This window comes from Montipora capricornis, chromosome 13 (assembly GCF_036669925.1).
Source record: "Montipora capricornis isolate CH-2021 chromosome 13, ASM3666992v2, whole genome shotgun sequence".
Lineage (NCBI taxonomy): Eukaryota > Metazoa > Cnidaria > Anthozoa > Scleractinia > Acroporidae > Montipora > Montipora capricornis.
In genome coordinates this window covers 31,152,743-31,173,961 of record NC_090895.1, presented here as the reverse complement: position 1 = coordinate 31,173,961, position 21,219 = coordinate 31,152,743, and the positions used below count along the sequence as shown (strand labels likewise).

Genomic DNA, 21,219 nt, shown 5'->3' with positions numbered 1-21,219 from the left:
GGCATTCTTTGAGTCATATCAGGTTTGAACTTTGCAATAAATAATGATTTTCGTTTAATATTAAGGGAGCAATTTGCCATAAAACTGAAGCCAAAATATGAATTTCATTGTCCTGAGTTGGTTAATTTCCTTGTCATGGGAATTTACAGTAGCAACAGGATTTAGGAAAATACGAAATTGTGGATGGATTGTTGCAGAGCTTAAGTAATTAAACATGTCTCCAAATGAAAAAAAATTTAAAGAAATCCAGTTTAAAAAAGAAAACATCAGACCCACTCATATGCATTTTTCAGTTTTAGGTAATTATTACTGTATTTTCTGCCAAGTTACCAACTTGAGGCTCTAATTAAGGTTAATGCTTTAGTGTCAGTCAATAACTGCCAATCAGCTAGTACATGATCGAGTTGAATCATTTAAAGAACACAAAATTATGTTTACTTACCAACACATTCCTCCTGTTTGTTGTCTGATTGGCAACGAAGGCAAGCATCTAAGTAAAACAGAAAAATAATTTCCTTTACAGTTATTGATCTTGATATTATATACCGATAGCTCATTGTATTATACAAGTTTCGTACTATGATCAAATTTGTATGACTTGAATTTTTAGGTTTATCAGATAGAATTCCTGGAAAGACTAAAAACGCTGTTAACCATTTGGAAATATCTGCATTGGTTCCGGAAATATTTAAGTTTGAAAATGTGTAAAATATGCAAATGAGAGGACTGATGATGTCATTCACTCAACCTAATATAACCTCAAGTATATGAATAGAGCTATCTCGGTCAACTTCCAGCAGAGACTGTTGAAACTTGGTAGGCTAATAGTTCTACAGACAACACACCTACGGCTACATGTATAAAGAAATTGGTTCCAATGGCAACTCACTCTTTTCCAACCCCCTCCAACCTGATTTCCATATTTTTGATGATCTTAAGCTAGAGAAACATTTAACAAGGCTACAAATTTGAACCTAACATATTTATATGTTTGCAGGATCATGCAGATGAGGCACCATTGGCAAATATCAAAATAGAACATGAAAGGTGGCCAACAAAGCCTTTAATAACAGGGAGATCTGGAACCAGTATGTTGCCATGGTAACAAAACTGGTATGCTCACATTATTGAGCACATCTACTAGAATCTTAGAGCAAAGAATCAAGGATTTCTGGTACAAATTGGTTGAGCTATCTTTTTTATCATATTTGATCAAAATTTGCTTGAGTTGATGATGTCATCACCTGGCTAATAACTTGAATATCTCTGGAACAAAAAGAGATATTTGAAAATACTAAACAGCATTCTTCTTCTCGTACAGACTACATGTTTATGTCGTAAAATGGAAAAGGAAAGATGGGAATTTCGTCATAGTAGCACTAAAGGAAGTATTTTGTTACATTCGACTTACCCATGACTTGCACTCTGCAAATAGCACATGTATCGCACTCTACATCCCATGACCACATAGCCACAGCATTCCACTTTTTTAAAGTAAACATTTTCTGCCCGGTTTGATCCTTGGCGGGCGTGCTTTCTTCCATAGTCACATCTTGCACTTCCACACAAGACGTGTCGGCCGCCATTTCCACAAACAAGTGTTTCTTCCACCTCCTGGACCCCCCAAAGGAAGTGTAAGTCACGTAGTAAAATTTGCAATGGAAATATTATTTGCACATTGAACTATCACTTGAAACTTAACTGTTGATTCTTATATCGCTTCGTTTTGCGATACAGTGAAAAGATACAAGAAGGAACTTACTTTTCGTGTTAACATTGAAAACTAACTAGGGTGGTGCTAAAGTGCTTCTTTTTTGATCAGTGAAGTGAGGCTACTGGACAGCGAGTTCGACTATCTGTAAACATGGCTCAACCAGGGTATGGTTACCCTCCTCCTGTAGAATATAACGCTCAAAATCCACATGCACAGCAATATCCACCGCCTCAGGGAGGTTATCCACCAACCCAACAAGGTTATCCACCGCCACAGCAACCTGGATACGCTCCGGCACAACCTGGATACGCGGCAGCGCCCTTCAACCAAGTGCAACAGCCTGGTACGTATAGGGAAGTCTCTCAAGCATTAAATTTCGTGATTTTGGGTTTTCTTAACTTAGTCAAAGACAGCTATTGAAATAGTGATGTGTCATATTTTCGAATTTTCAGTTCGGCTGCCATCCCAAAAAAAAAAAAGATCTTACAGTGTTCAATGTTCGCACTCGATCACAAATTTAGCTTGTCGCAAAGTTCCGCTGTAAAATAATGTATGCTAATGCAAGTTTGATGATTGCGAGAAACTCTAACATTTTTCTTTGTGATAGAGGTGCTAATATGTGGTTTTATCATAAGAGGCTTTTCTTTCGCCTTAGGTTATCCGCCTCCGGCTGGGCAGCAAATACAATGGATGCAAGCACCTCCACCGTCAGCAAATTGCCCACCTGGTTTGGAATATCTAACTCAAGTGGATCAACTGTTGATCAAGCAGCAAGTCGAACTCCTTGAAGGTATCCATTTTTTACTTAATTTAAAATTTAGGATGTATGTGGGCTTTACTCCTCAAGTTTTTTATTAACTACCTCGTTTTGACTTGTTTTCACAGCGTTCACTGGCTTTGAAACAAACAATAAGTACAAGATTTTGAACAGCATGGGACAACAAGTCTTCTTTGCTGCGGAGGGTAATGTAAACCGTAAAATATTCCTTATGTTTCAACAATAACTGCGTTTAAGTTTGTTCATGGCAATACTGCTTTGCATTTTACAAAAACGAAACCAATAAATGTTGAAGGTAAGCCTGTTGAAAAACAGGTGTAAATGAAGAAAGTTAACTATGTACAGTATTAAAATTAACTACTCAAGGAGGCTCGAAATAGTTACTCCTTTTTTCAAACAAATAAACGTATTCAGTCCTTAGATACAGTTAGGGACTAATCATATCAAGACAAAATTTGGCCACGGTATTAAGTACTCATCAGATTTTCCTCCAAAATAATGTTACCATGACAATGATATAAGGCATTTCTTTGAGCGTTAAGGGCCCACTGACGTATTTTTTGGGATGTGTTGCTAAGGATGTAATGGTTAAGTAATTTGAGAGAATTTGGCATTATTTTGGTCAGTTTCCAACTTTTGTAAGCCAGTGACCCTAAATACGACGTCATCATACCATGCCCATGTTCATGTGACAAATAAAAAAAACCTCTAAATTTGTCTCCTTGCTACGCAATTTGGGTATTTAATCGATGGTTTGATACTTTGTATTTGTTTTTGCATCTAGCCAAGCATGCTTTTCTTTTTATTTTGAAAAATGTTCTTTTTAAAGACATAAACTATACTGAAATACCCATAACTTTTTCAAAAAAGATGATTTTAAAAAATCAATACTTAGCTATATTCTGTATTTGGGGGTGAAACGTGCCATGTAAAAAAAAAAATTCAATTTAAAACTGCTGGAAATTTAGCTTTTTTCTCAAACCGGAAGTCAGTTCGTTTATGCATGCGCAGTTGATCTCAGAACGAACATCACAGAGTTATATTGCCTGACCTGCTAAACGCCCTTATGCGCAGTCGCAGACTGAATTGCTAAGGATGCTGCTCGATGAGGTTGGACTGAAGGAGCTGTGCTGCCCGCTAGGCGCTCGGCCCTTGAACACGACCCATGTATGACCTCGGATCACTGCACCACAGCCAGATGGAATAGGCTGGGAGTTGAAAAACTGTCAGAGTCAGGTTGAGATCAACTGAAACTCAACCCACAAACAATCTCTTGGCGGAGAAGTGAACCCAGGTTGTAGAGGTGGAAGGCACAGTTAATAACCACTAACCCTTCCTGACTCCCCTTGACACAGGCAGAAGACAATATCAAATGATCAAAAATAATGCACACACTTGTGTTCATTTGGACGATTTGTGTGCCTTATCTGGCGCATACACAGTCGTTTTTCTGGTCTGTTCTTTCGTTTACAGCGTTCTTGTGATGATCGACCATGATGCCAGACGACAAAATACGGTTCATCGTTTAGCCGCCAGGCCCTCTTTAATTGTCTTAACAATAAAGCCCATGTATGCCTCTAACTCAATCTTAGCTCAAACATAACTCAAACTGAACTCAACTCGTAGCTTGATGAATAGCCGATCCTGAGCTGTATTGCAAACAGATACTGCCTGACAGTGACTGTGATTTCTGTGAAATGTTAGATTGAAATTGCTTTGCACAATGATTATTTTGTAAAATTTATTAGCCCATTGACTCCCAAGGGTTCCCCATTGATGAGTAAAATCGTCTGGCGTTGGACAGAGTAAAATACTAAGTCTGGCCAGTTTAGGCCGGTTTGGACGTCAAAGGGTTAACTGAATCAGTTTCAATAATGTTTGCCTAAAGATACATGAAATTCTTGAGACAAAATGCAATTTTCAGTCAGAATGAACTTTTGAAACACCCTGTATAGAATTGCAGTTTACATTGTATGTAGTTAGTTTCATTATAATAGCTTATCAGTTTTGTACTTTAAAGTTTAACCATACTATTGTACAGTGCTCTAAGCAATTAGTGTACTCGGCACTCTATAAGTGATATTATTATTACTATATTATTATCATTATAACCTTGCTCTGTGCATCTGTCTCATTAGCAGTTCTCGACTTACATGTATGGTTATCAGAAGTGTCATTTTTCAAATGTACATTATATTCTATCCTTTAAGTCAAGGCTGCTGCCTAATGGGCGCCCGGTCGCCTGGGGCGCCCTGGTTGCGAGCGTGGGCGACCAAAGTTTGGTACAAGGAGCCCGAACGGGCGCCTAACTTTATCACAAAAGCAATTGACCCCAACTTCCTTGTAAATTACAGGGGGCACGGGGTGTGGGCAAAGGGGGGGGGGGGGGGTGGGTTAATGCTGGGCTGGTATCTTAAAATTAATTTTGGGCTCCTAAAAATATGACTTGGGCTCCCACCTTTCAATTTTGGGAGCCCGAAGGGCTCCCTGAAATTTTCCTTAGGCAGCAGCCCTGCTTTAAGTTATCAGATATTAGATGTAAACCCTGTTTGGAGAATAGGAAGTTTGGCTGCATGAAAACATGAGTTGTTTTTTTGTCTTTATGGGTTAGATACTGATTGCTGCACTCGACAGTTCTGTGGTCCATGTAGGCCGTTTGAGATGAGAATTCTGGATAACATGCAGCGCGAGGTGATCCATTTAAATCGCCCCTTAAGATGTTCATCTTGTTATTTCCCTTGCTGCCTGCAAGAGATTGAAGTACAGTCCCCTCCTGGCACAGTAATTGGCTATTGTGTTCAAAAGTAAGACACCATTGTTTACCATTTGAGTAAAATTAATAAATATTTTATTATGGCTTTAAACGGCGTCTAGTCAATCGCCAGTTATGGGAACTGTTTCAGATCAAAGCAAACGTCTTCATGGTGTTATAATGCCATGTTCACATGTTCACAGCATGTATTCAGGCATACTTTATCATGCGTAAATCATTTTCACACAACTTTAACAAAAGAATATGTTATGAAAGCTTCATAGCTCCTGCTTTTTTTCCTCATCATCCAAAAACTCCACCATGGACACAGTCATGTGGATAATTTATTAAAGACTGAAAATCTAAATCACAAAAAGACAATAAACTTGTATAAAATATACAATACAATACATACTTAACCGCTCCCCATAGGAGCTTTTCAGGGCCAATGAAACACAATGAAACGACGGAACAGAACAACAACAACTGTTAAGAATCCCAACTGGCCGGAGGCAAACCAGTTGGCTATATACAAGTGCGGCTGGGAAGTTGAACCAGGGACTACCAGGAACAAATTCAATCGAGTGGTCAGAGCGGGTCTTGAACCCGGTATCTCCAGATCTCAAGGCAAGCGCCCTAACCACTGGGCTACACTGCCTCCTGACGAGGCATTACAAGTACACTGTAAGTATCGATGGATGGTCACATAGCTTTCATTGCAAACATTTTCAAAGAGATCTGTTTGTCTAAATGTTTTTTAGCAAATGATTAATGGTTAGTCATAAGGTATAATCAGACGAAGATGAATTTTTTTCTTTTCAGCTGGTCAATATGCTTTCCCAGGTTTGAGATACAGAATGCTGCAAGAGAAGCTGTTTTGAGGATTGAAGGGCCATTTTGTCAGTGCAACATCTGTGGAGATGTTGAGTTTACTGTAAGTAAGATTTTGAAACCACACTCATGAACTTGTTCACAGCCTGAATAACATCATATTATATAATATAGATAGTTCATGATTATGCATGAACTATCCAAAAGTAAGATACAGGTTGACCTATCTGTTCTTAAAAGTGAGTTTTGTTGGACAAGTGTATATCTGGATGAGTGCAGATCATCTGGGATATTTCATGCTGTTACTACCTTTTGGGAAGTCAGGCCTATGGTTGTATGCGGGCTAACTTTCATTATTACATCTCATCTTGACTAGAGATTAAAATTGTTCTTGGCCTATGAGTTCTATTACATCTCCAGGGGTGCAGTGCAGTGCAGTGCAGTGCAGTGTACCAAGATTCTAGATAATAAAGCATTGTAATCATGTATTAGTAGTGCGGTGGTTATTTTATTAGCGTGATCTCACCATTAAACAAATAACAAAAAAATTGCAACATGATTACCAAAAAATATATTTATTTATTTGTTTATTTATTATAATCAAAAGACAATTCTTGTAATAAAATACTCGGGTTACATAAACAAATTACCTTTCAACAATTTTGTCACAATAAAAACCTGTTGGTAAGAAAACCGTAACAAAAGCAATTTTGTTGCATTAGGGGAAAAAACTCCTACAGAGGAATTCATTTTGACAGCATAGCATACTTACTTGTGACAAGTACCGGTATGTTGTATCTGAATTGAAATGAATGTGTGATAAAGTGGGTCACACAGTATGTTGTATGCAAATGATGTTAAATGGTCATTGGCATTCGCAGCATTCAAATGTACAGAATTGTCTCAACAGAGCACCAATTAGAAAATAACAGCATTTTTGTTTTCTGTGACAATCATGAATAACTGAGGAAATGTCACAAGAATTCCATCAAAGTTATAACAGCCATGAGTGGCAAATTTCAATTTCAACAGTCAAGAGTGTTAATTGTTGCTTTGTGGGCACTTTATTGAGCATCCATTGTGTTTTAATTTTTTATTAGTTGTTGTCTGTTGATGGTCAAAACGAAGTTGGCAAGATTTCCAAGCAGTGGTCTGGCTTGGCTAAGGAAGCATTTACTGATGCAGACAACTTTGGCATCACATGTGAGTTTTTTTTGTGTGACGAAACTTAATATATGAAAGCCATGTATATTTGAACTGGTAGAGAATCAAGTTAAGATGCTTATCATCACAGTTATTAATTACTTAACATTACTTGAGCATAACCCAAACCCCTTGACATATCTTATACATGAGTAAGTTTGCCTTACATGTAAATGAAGTATAATATTATCCTCCCTTTTGATCACTCTGTCCCAGGACTTGTGGTATGAAAAAGAAAAGAAAAAAGTAAAAGCAGCCACTTTTATCCACTTTATCACTGAAGATCAACTGACTAGAAAATGTGCCGATTAATTAGTGTATGTGTAAAATCATTGCTGAATATTGGTTAAGTCCGAGGCTTCATTTTAAAATGGTTAGCTTTCTCTTGAAGTTTGGTAACCGACATTTTTCACTGTGTAAGCTTGCTTCTTAGCAGGTGGTAATACGTGTTTACAGTGGGACTTTTGGAAGAAAAAATTATTGACATTAATAAAAATGACATCCTCGCAGTTAGTGATGTGGTAGTCTAGTGGTTAAGTGAAGGGGTAATATTAATCACATGTTCCCAGGTTCGAGTCCTGCGAGTCCAGACATCAGGGTTTGGCTTTTAAAAGAAATATGTTAATTTCCCATGATCCCTATCAAGCTTTCGGTGTCCAAAATGAACGATAACACTTCATTTGGAAGAAATTGACAATTAAGAATAATCCTTCAATTGAGGGAGAGACTTGGTCGCTCTACTCTGTTCCAAAAGGATTTCCCCCAGGTACAGTACTCCTGTTTTTCCTTCTCCACGATTTGATAAAAGCTTATTTGCTTTGATTTCTGTACTGCGTCCCAATCAGTTCATTTATTCTTATTCTTCTTCTTATTGTTATTATTATCCAGCAGTTACAACTTTTGTATGCTATATACAATTAAAATAGTATGACGGGGCGCGTGAGCATTGCCCGCTGACTATAGTGAAAACTTAATATAAAGATATAAACTTAAAATTTAAATCATATCAAAAAAAATTAATAAAGCATATAGGATCTCTAAAATCTAAAATGGTAGTTGTACAATCATTAAAATCTTCAAAATTCTCTCAAATGTATTATTATTATTATTACTATTATTTGTCGTTATCTACCTTTGTCTTTTTAACATAATTATGCAGTCCCTATGGACCTTGATGTCAAGATTAAAGGCGTTATATTGGGAGCCTGCTTCCTGATTGTGAGTAATAATGTTATTATGTAATGATTAAAAAACAAGCAGCAGTGTTTTATCAGGGTTTAAAACGCCATGTGTTTTTGGACCCGATAAAACATGTGCTGCGAGTTTTTTGAACTGCTTTAAAAACATTCCACAAAAAGCATGTCCTTCTGGACTCAGAACTATGGTTCAAATTGTGAGAGGAGAATATTAGCATACAAGTAAAACACGCTATGCCTTATTAGTATTCTTTAAGTACAATGTAAAGAATACTAACAAGGAGTTTTTTATCAGGATATAAAGCTAATACACGTGACGTTTTATTGGTGTTTTGATGGGCTGTTAGGCTCATGAAATTTTAAGGAGGTTTTGAATGATCCATGAAGTCATTTTCTTTCCTTAGAGTCGTAGTCTGTTTTCAGACCCATCCTCGGAGGTGGGGTCAGGATATGAGCACTCCTTATTTGTGTACGCAAAGTACGTATTGCAATCAATAATGTGCAACCAAATTCAGTTTCTGAAATCCATTGTGGTATTAGTGGTAAGGTACAATAATAATTAGACTGCAAAACAGATGTATTTTTGGCGAACGCAAGCGACGGGGTAAATATTCAAACGAAAGGTCTGAAGCGAGTGTAGAAACGCGAGGGAGACGCCCGTAGGGCGTGTGAGGCTCGCGCGCTTCACATGCGAGGATCACGCTTACGGCGCTTCGCGCCTTCCGAAAATGGAAGAAAACGACTGTTTTGCAGTCTAAATAATAATGAATACTTAAAAAGGATGATGATAATGATGTCAATGACAATAACAACAAAGCACATTTCCAAAGGATCAACAACAACAACAACAACAACAACAACAACAACTTTATTGAAAATGCCAAAACAGAATTTGGACGGAATTGAATTAAATAAATTAAAATAACAAGAGCACTAAACATCAAGGTTGCCAATTCATATGAAATAAACTATGCTACTAGAGTCAGAAAACACGCAACAAAGACAAATCACTATTTAAACTGAATGAAGTGTAAAGCAGCAAGAACGTTTTAAGTTATGAAGCTGATTCGTGTTGGCTTAATCCGCCACCTTTGTGGTGAGGGCGGCGTGAGGAATTTTGACTAATTCTAATTTATATTGCTTGCATGCAAATCTAATGCTAAATAAGACAAACAAGCAAGTTCCTGCACGGCAACTTTTTGAGTATTCAAATTATGTTTGTCTTTATTTTCTTCCTGCTTCTGGTCAACTTCTAGTGACCTTCAAGTATATTTTATATCTCCACTGTTTTGTATACTTATTTTGACTGTCTCTTTCAGGACTTCATGTACTTCGAGGAAACAGCAAATCATGATGATAACTAAAGATATAAGTAATATATAAAATCATGCGATTAATCGTCACGAATCACATGTTGCCTTCGCTTATTACAGAAGACATTTCAAGCATAACATAAACTTGCATGTACTTTCAAAAAAGGTAAAAATTATTTGTAACAGTGGTATTAGGAAGTTTACCCTGGCTGCCAGAGGTTTTTCTCTCTCAGAGCGACGGAATAAGCGCTTCGCGACTCGCTATTCCGTCGCTCAAAGAGAGAAAAAACCTCTGGCATCCAGGGTATAAGAAATTCAAAACTTTCTCGCAAATACTGATTCTTGTGTAAAGTTTGGGTATATGTTTTTAATTTACTTCAGTAGCCAAGTATTTTACATCATGCACAATTTTTTTGGTCCGTACACATTAACTGAATCGACTTTCAGGAGTACAGGAGCTGTGTAGTTTTCGGGATTTTAAGAGCAAATTCTTTACTTCTTTAATTAAAAAAGAAAATTAATACTGAGAGATTTCCACCTTCGTATGTATTCATTGCTTTGCTGGGAGCTCAGAACCAGAGAAAGGGGACAGTTTTTTGAGCATCACTCTCGTTACTTCAGTTCTTTCTTTTCCTTTTGAGAACTTACTTGAGATCTGTAGCTATCAGGGAAGAAATGAGCCAATAGATCGTTTTCACGTGACGTCAATAAATCCTAAAATGAAAATCGCGAAATGTTTACCTGCACTACCTTGATGATAATCTAGATTGAAGTCTTTTCACCCAGAGGGGGAGGGGGGAGGGGGGAGGGGTGGGGTCTCCCATATAAAAAGGAAAGGGATGCTTGTCGTCTCGCTTAGGGGTGTAAATTTTGGATTTTGGTCTCACTTAGGGTGTTCTGTCCAAAACGCAATCATATTATGTAGCCGTGAAGGCCTCCATTAGAGTTGCATGCGAAGAAATATAAAAGTGTATATTTACACTTTTATATTTCTTCACGCAGATGATAATGTCTTTGCCATCATTAAACGTCACTGTACTTTTTATTTATCTGTGTTTAAATATGGTCTCTTTTAGGGGTCATAAAAAGCCTGGGCCAGATTGGTCTCCTTTAGAGATATAATTTTTAAATTATAATCTTAGGAATATCGAGACTAATCTAGCACTTCCAAGGCCATACACAAATTTTTTGAAGCGCAGCTTTAAGTTTAGTGGTGCAATGCTCTGGAATAATCTTCCCTATGAGGCAAAGACCGCAAAATCGCTTTCTGATTTCAAACGCAAACTTGCGTCCTCGCCCTTCATGCTTTCTATTGGATCGCACTGATTCTATGTAATATACTTCTATTCTAAATATATATATATATATACTTTATTGTAACGTGTTTACCTACGCCCCACCTGGAAACCAGCTTTTGTTGTGTGTGGCTAGCGTAGTGAAATAAAGTTGTATTGTATTGTATTTAAAATTTCCGACGCGCACCCCTCCCTTTTTATATGGGATTATCCTTCCCCACCCCCCCCCGGTCTTTTCACAAGGTTTTAGAGCCGTAACGCCTTTCGCATTGAAAACAAAGCAATTTTAATTTTCGAGGCCTTCAAAATCTGAAGAAATTTCTTTTATCATAGCACTTTAAGTGCGATCGTACTGGAGCACCCAACGGAGGTGTTCCGCAGGGGGTGTATTTTATGTGCAGGCTGGAGAAAAAGTATTATGTAGTTGCTGGGAAAAAGATTATTGTTGTGCTGGCAAGTTGTTTTCAATGTCCCCCCCCCCCCCTCCCTTCCTCCCAACTGAGCGCAAGATCCGAGCCTTTTTGCCACGCCCTTTTCGCTTACGATGTATTAAATTGAACAATAATAAAAGCAAGGTGACACACGCTAACACCAACCCGGTGTGGCCAACACATCACGCATGCGCACAACCATTTCACCCGGTCAATTAGCAGCCATGGACAGCTGTTTCGGCCTTTTGGGCCTCATCAGCATGGCGTAGCTAACATACCAGGCGGGTGTGTTTAGTACCCCTTTAAGTGGGGTTTTTATTCTTGCTTGCTGGGAAACGTCCGCCCGGCCCTGCTGGCAAACGGAAGATTTGGTCTGTTTTGCTGGGAGTGCGGAACAGATAAAAATTTCCCAGCAGATAGAGAAATTGCCCCCAAAAGCCTAATTTTTGGTTTATTTTATATGGCCATGATATATTTTGATGAATTTTGAAAAAATGGCTTGTTGGGTACTACCCCTGATCGTAGAATTGTTCACATTTAAAACTGTTGTTAACGGCGTTGACTCCAATCAAAACCAGTAAACAGATGCGTTACAACTTTCTACGATGGTATTTAAAAATACTTCCTAACAATACCGGGAGAATTAGAAAATTGCGTAATTAGCATTGCGTGCAACGAAAACAAAATCTCGTTTCCGGTCACGCACACAATCCTTCAATACATATTTCCCCCTTATTCTGCCGCGTAGGGCGTCCGTAATTTAGTTGTCATCGCGCGCGATTGCCTCTGAATGAGGAGATACCGAGTTCGAATCTTCCACAAGGCAAAGAAATCTTTCTCATGTGCAGCCAAAGCGCGACTGCCCCCCCCCCCCCCCCAACCATTAATGTCACCATGCACTTTGGTAAGAGCAATGCTGTGAAATAAGTTTAGGAAATCGTGTGAACGCGAGTGCATTTCATGTTTTCCGTGCCCGAGTGATGTTTTGAAAGTTGCGGCTTGTGTCATTTGAGAAATTTCAGAACATCACGAGAGCTCATAAATCACGAGGATGCACGAGCAAAGGCTCGTCTATCCCAAAGTTCTTGATATCCTTCGAAGGTAATAATCTCATCTCATGTCATTTGTGCCGACGTCTCAATGGGGCTCCAGGGACAAAACTCTTCTAGTTTTGACATTTTTTCATTGACTTCTCCAGGCACCCGACGATGATCCGTTTAGGCAACTACGTCTACGACGGAAATACCACGAAACGAGAAAATTATTAGGCGGGTTCATACTAGTGGAGTAAGGATACGTTCAGTGCACTTGAGGCCTACTTTCAGATGTGAACAGCTTTAATTTCAGCTCAAGTAGCCTACCTTGAGGCCATGGTAACGCATTGCCTTCAAAGAAGCCCAAGTACACTCTCAAGTCTAGTTCGAACCATCCTTACGAGCTTACAACACATTCCGGAAACGGACGTCTATCAAACACTTTAAAAAACATAGACGATCTCAAGTATGCTTGAGCCCTGGGCATACTTAAGATATACTTACTCCGCTAGTATGAAGCCACCTATTGGTTACAAGATCTAGAGGAAAAATATAGTCGTGCTGGAAGCAACAGTACTCGTTTTAGTCCAGCGAATCGTTCTTTTTCTATGTTCTCGTATTAATCCCGTTTTGAGAGCGTTCTTTACTGTACAACGTTCACAAGATGAAATAATTGTAAGACTTGTAAAACATCTGTTCTGTTTTGGATTGGCGTTTTCGTTGCATAAACTTTTCGCCTCTTGCAACTTTCCCAAATTTGGGCTGCCATGGAACAAGTCGAGATGAAATCTCCTCTTGTGTCAGGCAATGTCTGGCAGCTCTGTGCCTTGGTTGCCTTACTTTCTCAGACACACGTGGTGGCTCACGTTAGAGTTCGTCATCGTAAGAGTTGTCTCCGAGACAAATCGAGATCCATCCTGGCTCAGGATTATAGTGCATGTCAGTGCCGTGTCGTTCCGATGGTACCGAATTTTAAAGCCACACCGGCAGGAGAACAGACTCAACTGTGGCCAGGATTAGTCTGATCTCAATCTTTTTCGGCAAGATTGATTTCCAAATCTTACTCAGTTCATGATAGATCCTCCACGCGGGTGCTTTTCTTGTGAAGTCCTCGAGGCATTGATGCATCAGCCAAGGTACTTCAGTCAGTCATGTTGTCCCACCTTCTCTCTTTCCATTCCGTGAGATGTTCTTATGCGTTTTCCAGCTCTTCTGATAAAAAGGGCGCCGATGATATCATCTGCGAAGTCCTTGTCAGTGACTACCACTTGGGGTGATCTACTACTTTTACGGTTATTTACCAGCTTTTAGATCAGTTTCTGTATGTTTTGCCCGAGCGCTAGAACTCTCTACCTTCAACAGTTTCCTATCATAGTTATAAATGTAACCCCAAAGGAAAAAATGGTTTTTCGAAGTGCTAGAAGTCGTATTTTATTTATTTATTATTTTCTCTTGTTTTTTTGTTATGTTAGAAAACATGTAATTTTAATGCAATTAGTGCTTGGTAGTGCTGTAATTCATGTCACGTTCGTATTGCAATACTTATTGTATTGCTTACTGTAGTTTGCAATGTTTTATGGGGTAACTGTACGTATTTAAAAAATAAAATTATTTACAAAAAAAAAAAAAGTTTCCTATTTAGGCCTCTCACTGGTCAGGAGCTCATGAGTCATGGTAAATATTTCAAAGCAAAAGTTATTTTCATATGGAATACGGTTGAAGTTTTCGTCACTTTTCAGATCAAGATTCTTGAAGGTCGTTGAGTGGTACCGCCTCTTTGCTTATAGGTCACCCCAATGGCTTCATGGGAAACCTCTATTCGCAATCGTTACATTTCTTCCACTCCGTTATCCAAAGAAATACAAGTCCATTCCTCATACATATATGTCAAATGTTCCAACTTGTTCCGGACCATTGAACCACTGTGTGACATCGTGAACTCCTTATAGTTTCCCAACTGATGTGGTGATTATTCAAATAACGACAAAACAGACTCCTTAATCATGACCTGACTTCCCAGAAGCCATTCAAAGCGGAGGAAACCATCACAACGGACAGCGCTTATGCGCGTGAATGGCTCCACGGCTGTTTTGTGTTTAACTCAACAAAGTCACTCAAAATGGTTGCAAACGAGAGGCAATGCCCTTTACGTTTCCTTGTCGCTCTGGCAATCGTGTTGTTACTGGTGTATTGCGTGTCACTGAGCGTGTTCCTAGTGTATTTGATGCGAGATTACAGCCTCCTAAAACAACACGTTCAAGATTTAAGTAGCCGAGTCGATTCTTTGTCGGAAAGCAGAGTCACAACAGCTGCCGGGACTTCTGTTATGCCCGCGGGTAACCACAAACAACATGAAAACAAAGAATCTAAACTTTATCAAGATCAACAGGTTGGTGTATGCAGTATGTACTACCTACGCAAACAGATTTTTTTTTTTTTGGTGCGTTTATGTTCAGCAATTAGCATAAAAATGAAACTTCACTCAGTGTGCGATAATTTTTGCATTTGTTTCGTATCACTCAGGCCATAAAATCTGTTATTCCTCATTTATTTGGTTTTATCCCGGTTATCTTTCATTTGTCTGTGAATAATTGTCACAGCTGTAGCTCGCTATTCGATCTTGCTTCCTTGTTGGGACTTAACTACCAGCCAACCAATATCTCCTCTGTTATGATAAATCTCGTCTGTTTGAGGCAACAGCCCCCACTCTAAATGCATAACGTAATGTCATCCAAGTTTTTGTGATGTTTCAGGCTTAGGAAGTGAATCGTTTGACAACCTCTCATAGCACCTTTCTCTTTCTATTTCACCACATGTTAAGATACCAAACACTTTAACAGCGTGCGATAGTTAGAGACCCTCTCAGAACATGTCTCGGATGACGCACCACATGCGCTCGTTCGCAAATTCATCTTTCGTTGTACTGTCCCTTTAAGTATTAGTCCGCCATTTTGTCCCGACAATTATTGCGGTATCCAGTTGGTAAACACCATAATCCAATGATGTGTCGCCGGGTCACCCCTTGAAACGGATCCTTTGAAAACCTGAAAGGGAAAGATGTGGTTTAGTGAACTAATAAGACAGGAAGTTAAAAGTCTGTTAGCTGTCTTTCAGCAATGATCAGGGGTGGATCCATACCGGTTTCCATCATTTTAAGGAAATTGGTCAGAAACACGGGAAAGGGGACTTTGGAGGGTTAAAATCCAAAATATTCCCGGCGGAGTATGCCCTCGGACCCCGAGGACCGTTTTCGTTGTTTTGGAAACCGGTCATTATTTATCCTATATCTGCCCGTGATGATCGCTTCCATTCAAGGCGGAGCTTGGTTGCCGAAGTTCAAAATGCCATTATTCATCAACATTAACAATTAACGTTTCATTGTCAAGTTTGCCTTTCCTGTGCAGAAATCCGAAGTAACTGCAACGAAGAACGCATTCATAGGAAGGCTGAGACGATCTACAAACGCCTGCGCCAGCATCGTGTGTGCCAAGAGTGGGCCACCCGGGGCAACTGGTCCCCCGGGACCTCAAGGTCCACCTGGACCGCCGGGTAGGTTTTCTACTTATTTGTTCAACGTTCTGTTTATGCTCCAAGATACTGCAAATGTAATAAATGATTATCACAAGCCGCCAATATCTTTGAACCCTTGTCCACTCTGTGTCGCTATTTGATACCGAACTAATTCGTTTCACTGCCTACGGAATGGGTTTGTTGGTATTTGCTTCATATGCCAAATAAAATATTCTTTTGTTTTAATGTTAAGTCTTTCTAGCCTCGCTACGACGAGCAAATTTCAAAATAATTTTAGTTTCAAAGCACTAATTAACGTAAAGAGAAAAGAATGTAAAAGTGGTCGCCATTTATAAAAGTGGCCTATAAATACACTACCATTTACTATGCGGTTAGCGAGGAGAAAAAATCTCGTCCCAGTTTTCCCGGGGTAACAATAGGGAAATATCTATTATTCTATTACAGGAACGCAGTTAAATATGAATACCCGTAGATAAATGCAATGTCATTTTCATTTTGACTAGAAGAGAAGTTTGAACCAAATTCGTATTACTAATGTGGGAAGATTATTGACTCTATTAATTGTCTTGGTTTGCAGGTCCTAAGAGGAGAAGAAACAGAAAAGGACAAAAAGGTTGTAAATCATCTTGGTCCGTTACATATAATTTGATTTTAAAGCGCAATTTTTTTTAAAGAGCTGTTGCCTGGTGGTGCAGGTGTTTGCCTGGCGTCCATTATACGGAGCCTCCATCTTCCATATTAACCCTCTGAGTCAGCCCTTTCCGGTATCTTTCTATTTTTAGAAGCACCTTGCAGGGGGCCAATCCTAAGAGACCTATGGTCGGTCATTTATTACATCACATACGTGTGTGACCTATGTGAACCACTTCACGTATGCCCTCCGAGTCACATATACGTCACATACGTCAAAATATAGTAGTTCTAAAAATTGAAAGATACGGGAGCGTTACCGTACAATACAGATAGAAGCTCCGGATAATGGGCTCCTGTTTTTGCCAATAATCAAGGAAGGTTGTTTGTTGGGTTTTTTTTTTTCTTGTTTTTTACAGATGACGTCCAAAAGTGAGAAAAAAGTTAGAATAAGAAAGATTTTTCATGCTTTCATGACATGCATCAACCTTTCGTTTGCCGTTTCAGCTGGAGGCGATATGAAATTTCTCTATTATCTCGAATTTTTTAAACGTTGAAGTATTTTTAACCCATTGACTCCTGGGAGTGAGACTCAATAGATTTTACTCTGACTGACGCCAGACGATTTTACTCTTCAGTGGGTTTAAACAGACCGCGTAAAGAAGCAACTTTTCAAGGTCTGACCAATTACAACCGACCTCGTGATACACATAGCGGCGTTTTCATCCAGGCGTAGACAAATGACGGGAAAACATGTTCTTTGAAGTTTGAGTTGGCAGCCGTTAAAATTGTTCGACAATATTTGAAGCATACTTTATCAGATGAGGGTCAATTTTTTTAGAAAAAAGTCTTCGATATCCGGTCGTGCCGCCATTCAGTTGGAAAACTTGCATGAACATATCTCCAACTTCGAATGATTGAAGACAAAACTACTTGTCACGTTTACAGCCAATTAGAGCATGTTTTCCCGTCACGTGTCCACGGTTAGATGAAAGCGACGATATATGGCCTGATGAACGCGAACACAAAGATGAGCTGAGACCTCTATACACAAAGTAAGCACATTGTGAGACAAGCCGCGGATATTATTGTAACTTTTGATAAACACAAAAATCGTTTTTTATCCACAAAATACCTAGTTTCGTATTTAGTCTTGGTTGTCATAAATGCTCTCTTTACTGAATAATCGACCGTACTACAGAAAAGCACAGCTCGACCGATTTTAGTTGACCTACCGCTTTTGAATTGTCAATTAAAGAGTAGTGCTTCAAACAAACACGAAGCACAGACGGAGCTTCTTCAATGCAAAAACAATTTCTTGTTCAATTTCTTTCTGTTCAGGTGAACCAGGGATCACCGGCCCTCCGGGGGGACCCGGTGAACGGGGAATAAAAGGAGATCCTGGTCAACAAGGTAAGGGAGAGGAAAAAGGGACAAGGGTTCCGGCGAAATTTGCTTCATACAGAAACATTCTTCACGGCCATAAAGATATAGTTGATTTGAAGGCAAATTACATTATCTAACGAATTACGTCATCATCATCATCATTATCATCACCACTACCGCCACTATCCTCGTCATCATCATCAAACAGACAACAGCGTCAACAATAACAACAACAATGAAACCAGAGCGCACGTTCGATTAAGAGTAACTTTAAAAGCTCTTGTGACACTGCCCTGGTGAACTGAATTTTTTTCTATGGATCAAAAAGGGAAACACGGGACTTTTTTTAAGGATTCATTAAAATACGTAGAGCCTGTCTTCTTTGAATATCGTATGGCGTATTTCGTTATCAAGCAGAAATATGACAAGGCACTGCTTACAGTCATACTTCGCTTTAAATGGGCAAGGAAACAAGGCTTTTCATCGCCTCAGTAACATGTGATCTCTACTGATCAGTTGTTTTTGTTTAGGTGAACAAGGACCACCAGGAAGTTTGGTGAGCACTTAAATTTAGCTGACTATGCCTATAAGAAAGAATTTTGAGACATTTTCAGAAAAAGCATCGGGTGACTTTTCAGTCAGTACATAATTGTTGCCTTCCAACACATGAGTCTTCTCAGGTTTTGTCCAAGTTAACGTTAACCCTCGGACAAATTGCTGTGGCAAAATGAGATCAATGTTTTCGTTCTTTTTGTAGAAAACAAGGGACCCGCTTGAAGTCCGAGTTTTGTTTTTTTTTGGTTTGTGAGATTCCTTATTTCAAATCTTTTGTCAGGGACAAGAAAGTGCTCACCTGGTGGGAGACGGCAAAAGAGTAGAACACGCTGGTAAGACTCCATAGTTGAGGCACCGGCCCTCAGTTGTTCAAAAGATGGATAATGCTATCCATTGGATAGCGCAGTTGGTTTTGCTATGACTTTATCCTCTGGATTGTGATTTATCCGATCAGTGGATAGCGCTATCCATCGTTTGAACAACTGGAGCCAGGACCCCATAGCCTGTTGACACTTCATGATTTCGTGCACACGTTTTTACGAGGCGCGATAAGGAAATCAGATTCACTTTAGTTTTTTTCACCTGGGGCTTATCTCTGCCAAGAGTGGGGTGGGCGAGAAATGTCCTGCACCGTCTAGTCATTAGCTTGCGAACGCAGACGTATTTCCGGCTGACGACCGGAAATTCGTCTTCGTTCACAGGCTATCTAGTCAGATTTTGAACGGACAAATATGCTCGGATTTCTTTGTGCCGGCCAAAGGCGGTGTCAACCTTGTCCCTAGTGTTTCCTAAGTGTCACTCCAAGCCCAAAGGAAAACTGAAGCAAGCTCTTTCAAGGCTTCAAATTCCTCCACAGGATCTGTTGACCGTTGGAATCCACGTGAGGGTCACGTGAGCGGAAACATAACATTCAGAAGACACCAAGGTGCGTTGATGATCGGCCGTGCTGGAACTTACTATGTATACAGCCAGATGTATTATGAGGATTGTACGAGTTATTCCATGAGCCATTACACTTTGCTGAATGGTCGCAAGATTCTTGGCAGTCAATCCAGTGTTAACCATTGTGATGCAAGATATTTCACAAATTACCAAGGTGGTGTGTTCAAACTAAATGCCGGCGATCAGCTGAAAGTGGAAGTGCACATGAGCAAAACGTACTACATGATAAAAGAATTCAGCTACTTTGGATTGTTCATGTTGTATCCAGGATAATAGTGGAACATTCAAGTTACCCTTATCTTAATTATTTTAGTAGTATTTAACGTCAGTTTCTCTCCTAAGAAAACATACTTTAACATTTTCACCGATGAATAAGAATAGCCGGATAGCAAAACCGTCGCTGTCATTCGATCCACAGACGTAGAGTTGCGAGAGGTATGGGTCTATTCCCATAGCAAAACTGACAAGAATGCAAAACCGTTTGAATTCAAACACATGAAAATTACAATGCATATTATCGAAACCAAAGTTCGACGATTTCAACCACAGCCTTAAAAACAGAAATACTCTCAGATGCTCTAATGTTGTTTCCAGTACAGTTCCAGAGATGTGGCTTTCTATGAAATAGTGCTCGTAAAATAACCAGACAGAGGCCTTGGCAACTCAAGTGTTTATGTCGGCCTAAAATTCCAGGAAGAATCATTTTTTCGAAAGAGATACCTTAACCCTTTCACTCGAAAAAGTGATTGATATAAATTTTCTCCTCACAACCTCAATTCATTTTGACTGGTGACGAGAATAAACAAATTTATCACCTGGGTTATTTTGTCTAGATATACCATCAAATTCACAAAACTGATATAGAGAAATGTATGGCAGCCAGTAAGGAGAATTAATATTCAGATCTTGGGAGTGAAAGGGTCGAAGGACACAATCCTCTGGCAACTCGGTCGTGCGTCAAATGACTTCCGGTTTTCCAACTTTAAGTAACCTTGGAGGTTCAAAAAGGGAAAAAGTTCAGGTGGAGCCCACGACTTATGCCATGCCAGTGCAATGCTCTATGAGGCCACTCAGTTGGGGATGGGTCAATTTGTTGGGCTCATTTCGTTCCCGTGAAAGGAGTCGAAGAATATACATTTATTTCATTGAAGAGTATTTGAGTATAGGTGCATTTTCTGTTTAGGTGTTTAGACAGTGGTGCACAACTCGTTAATGGTCACTGTCGAAGAAAGAGGTCAAGACGTTTGTTTGTGCAGATGGTGATCTCGCGCTAGAGCTAATGGCGAATGCCGCGCGAGGGAGAAAGGATAAGAGTACGATAGATTCCGTACTTTTATAACTTGTACATCCTCATAATAACTTCACGTAGTTTTATCTCCCATTGTTGTTGCGCAAAATTGACGGCAATATTTACAAGAACGTCAATAATACAATATATTCAAGATCATTCAAATAAGACGGTAGGCGTGTTAAAAGTGTACAAACTCCTCCGGAGTTAGCGTGAAAAAAAAAACCGGAAAATTGCTCTCCGGCTTCTCACACCCCTCAAAGAACCTCAAATTCGGTTATTTTCGTCATTGTTTGAACGGCAAAAAAAGTACCAAATTTAACCAACGAACGTGCCAGAA

The 21,219-nt window shown here is 39.4% G+C and overlaps 2 protein-coding genes across 2 annotated transcripts; both read left to right on the top strand.

Annotated features, from left to right (window-relative positions):
• Nucleotides 1–1,447: 1,447 nt before the first annotated feature.
• On the top strand, nt 1,448–10,513 carry LOC138028759 (phospholipid scramblase 2-like). The gene is made up of 9 exons (XM_068876370.1): nt 1,448–1,634; nt 1,823–2,057; nt 2,370–2,504; nt 2,600–2,677; nt 5,104–5,296; nt 6,067–6,178; nt 7,176–7,278; nt 8,438–8,496; nt 9,794–10,513. Exons 2-9 carry the CDS (start codon nt 1,865–1,867, stop codon nt 9,836–9,838), a joined length of 918 nt encoding a protein of 305 aa, XP_068732471.1. The 5' UTR covers nt 1,448–1,634; nt 1,823–1,864; the 3' UTR covers nt 9,839–10,513.
• A 3,618-nt stretch (nt 10,514–14,131) lies between these two features.
• On the top strand, nt 14,132–21,044 carry LOC138028757 (ectodysplasin-A-like). Its single transcript, XM_068876363.1, has 7 exons — nt 14,132–14,936; nt 15,952–16,096; nt 16,656–16,691; nt 18,050–18,121; nt 18,625–18,650; nt 18,930–18,981; nt 19,506–21,044. The coding sequence occupies exons 1-7, from the start codon at nt 14,667–14,669 to the stop codon at nt 19,862–19,864; spliced, it is 960 nt and encodes a 319-aa protein (XP_068732464.1). The 5' UTR covers nt 14,132–14,666; the 3' UTR covers nt 19,865–21,044.
• Nucleotides 21,045–21,219: the final 175 nt, after the last annotated feature.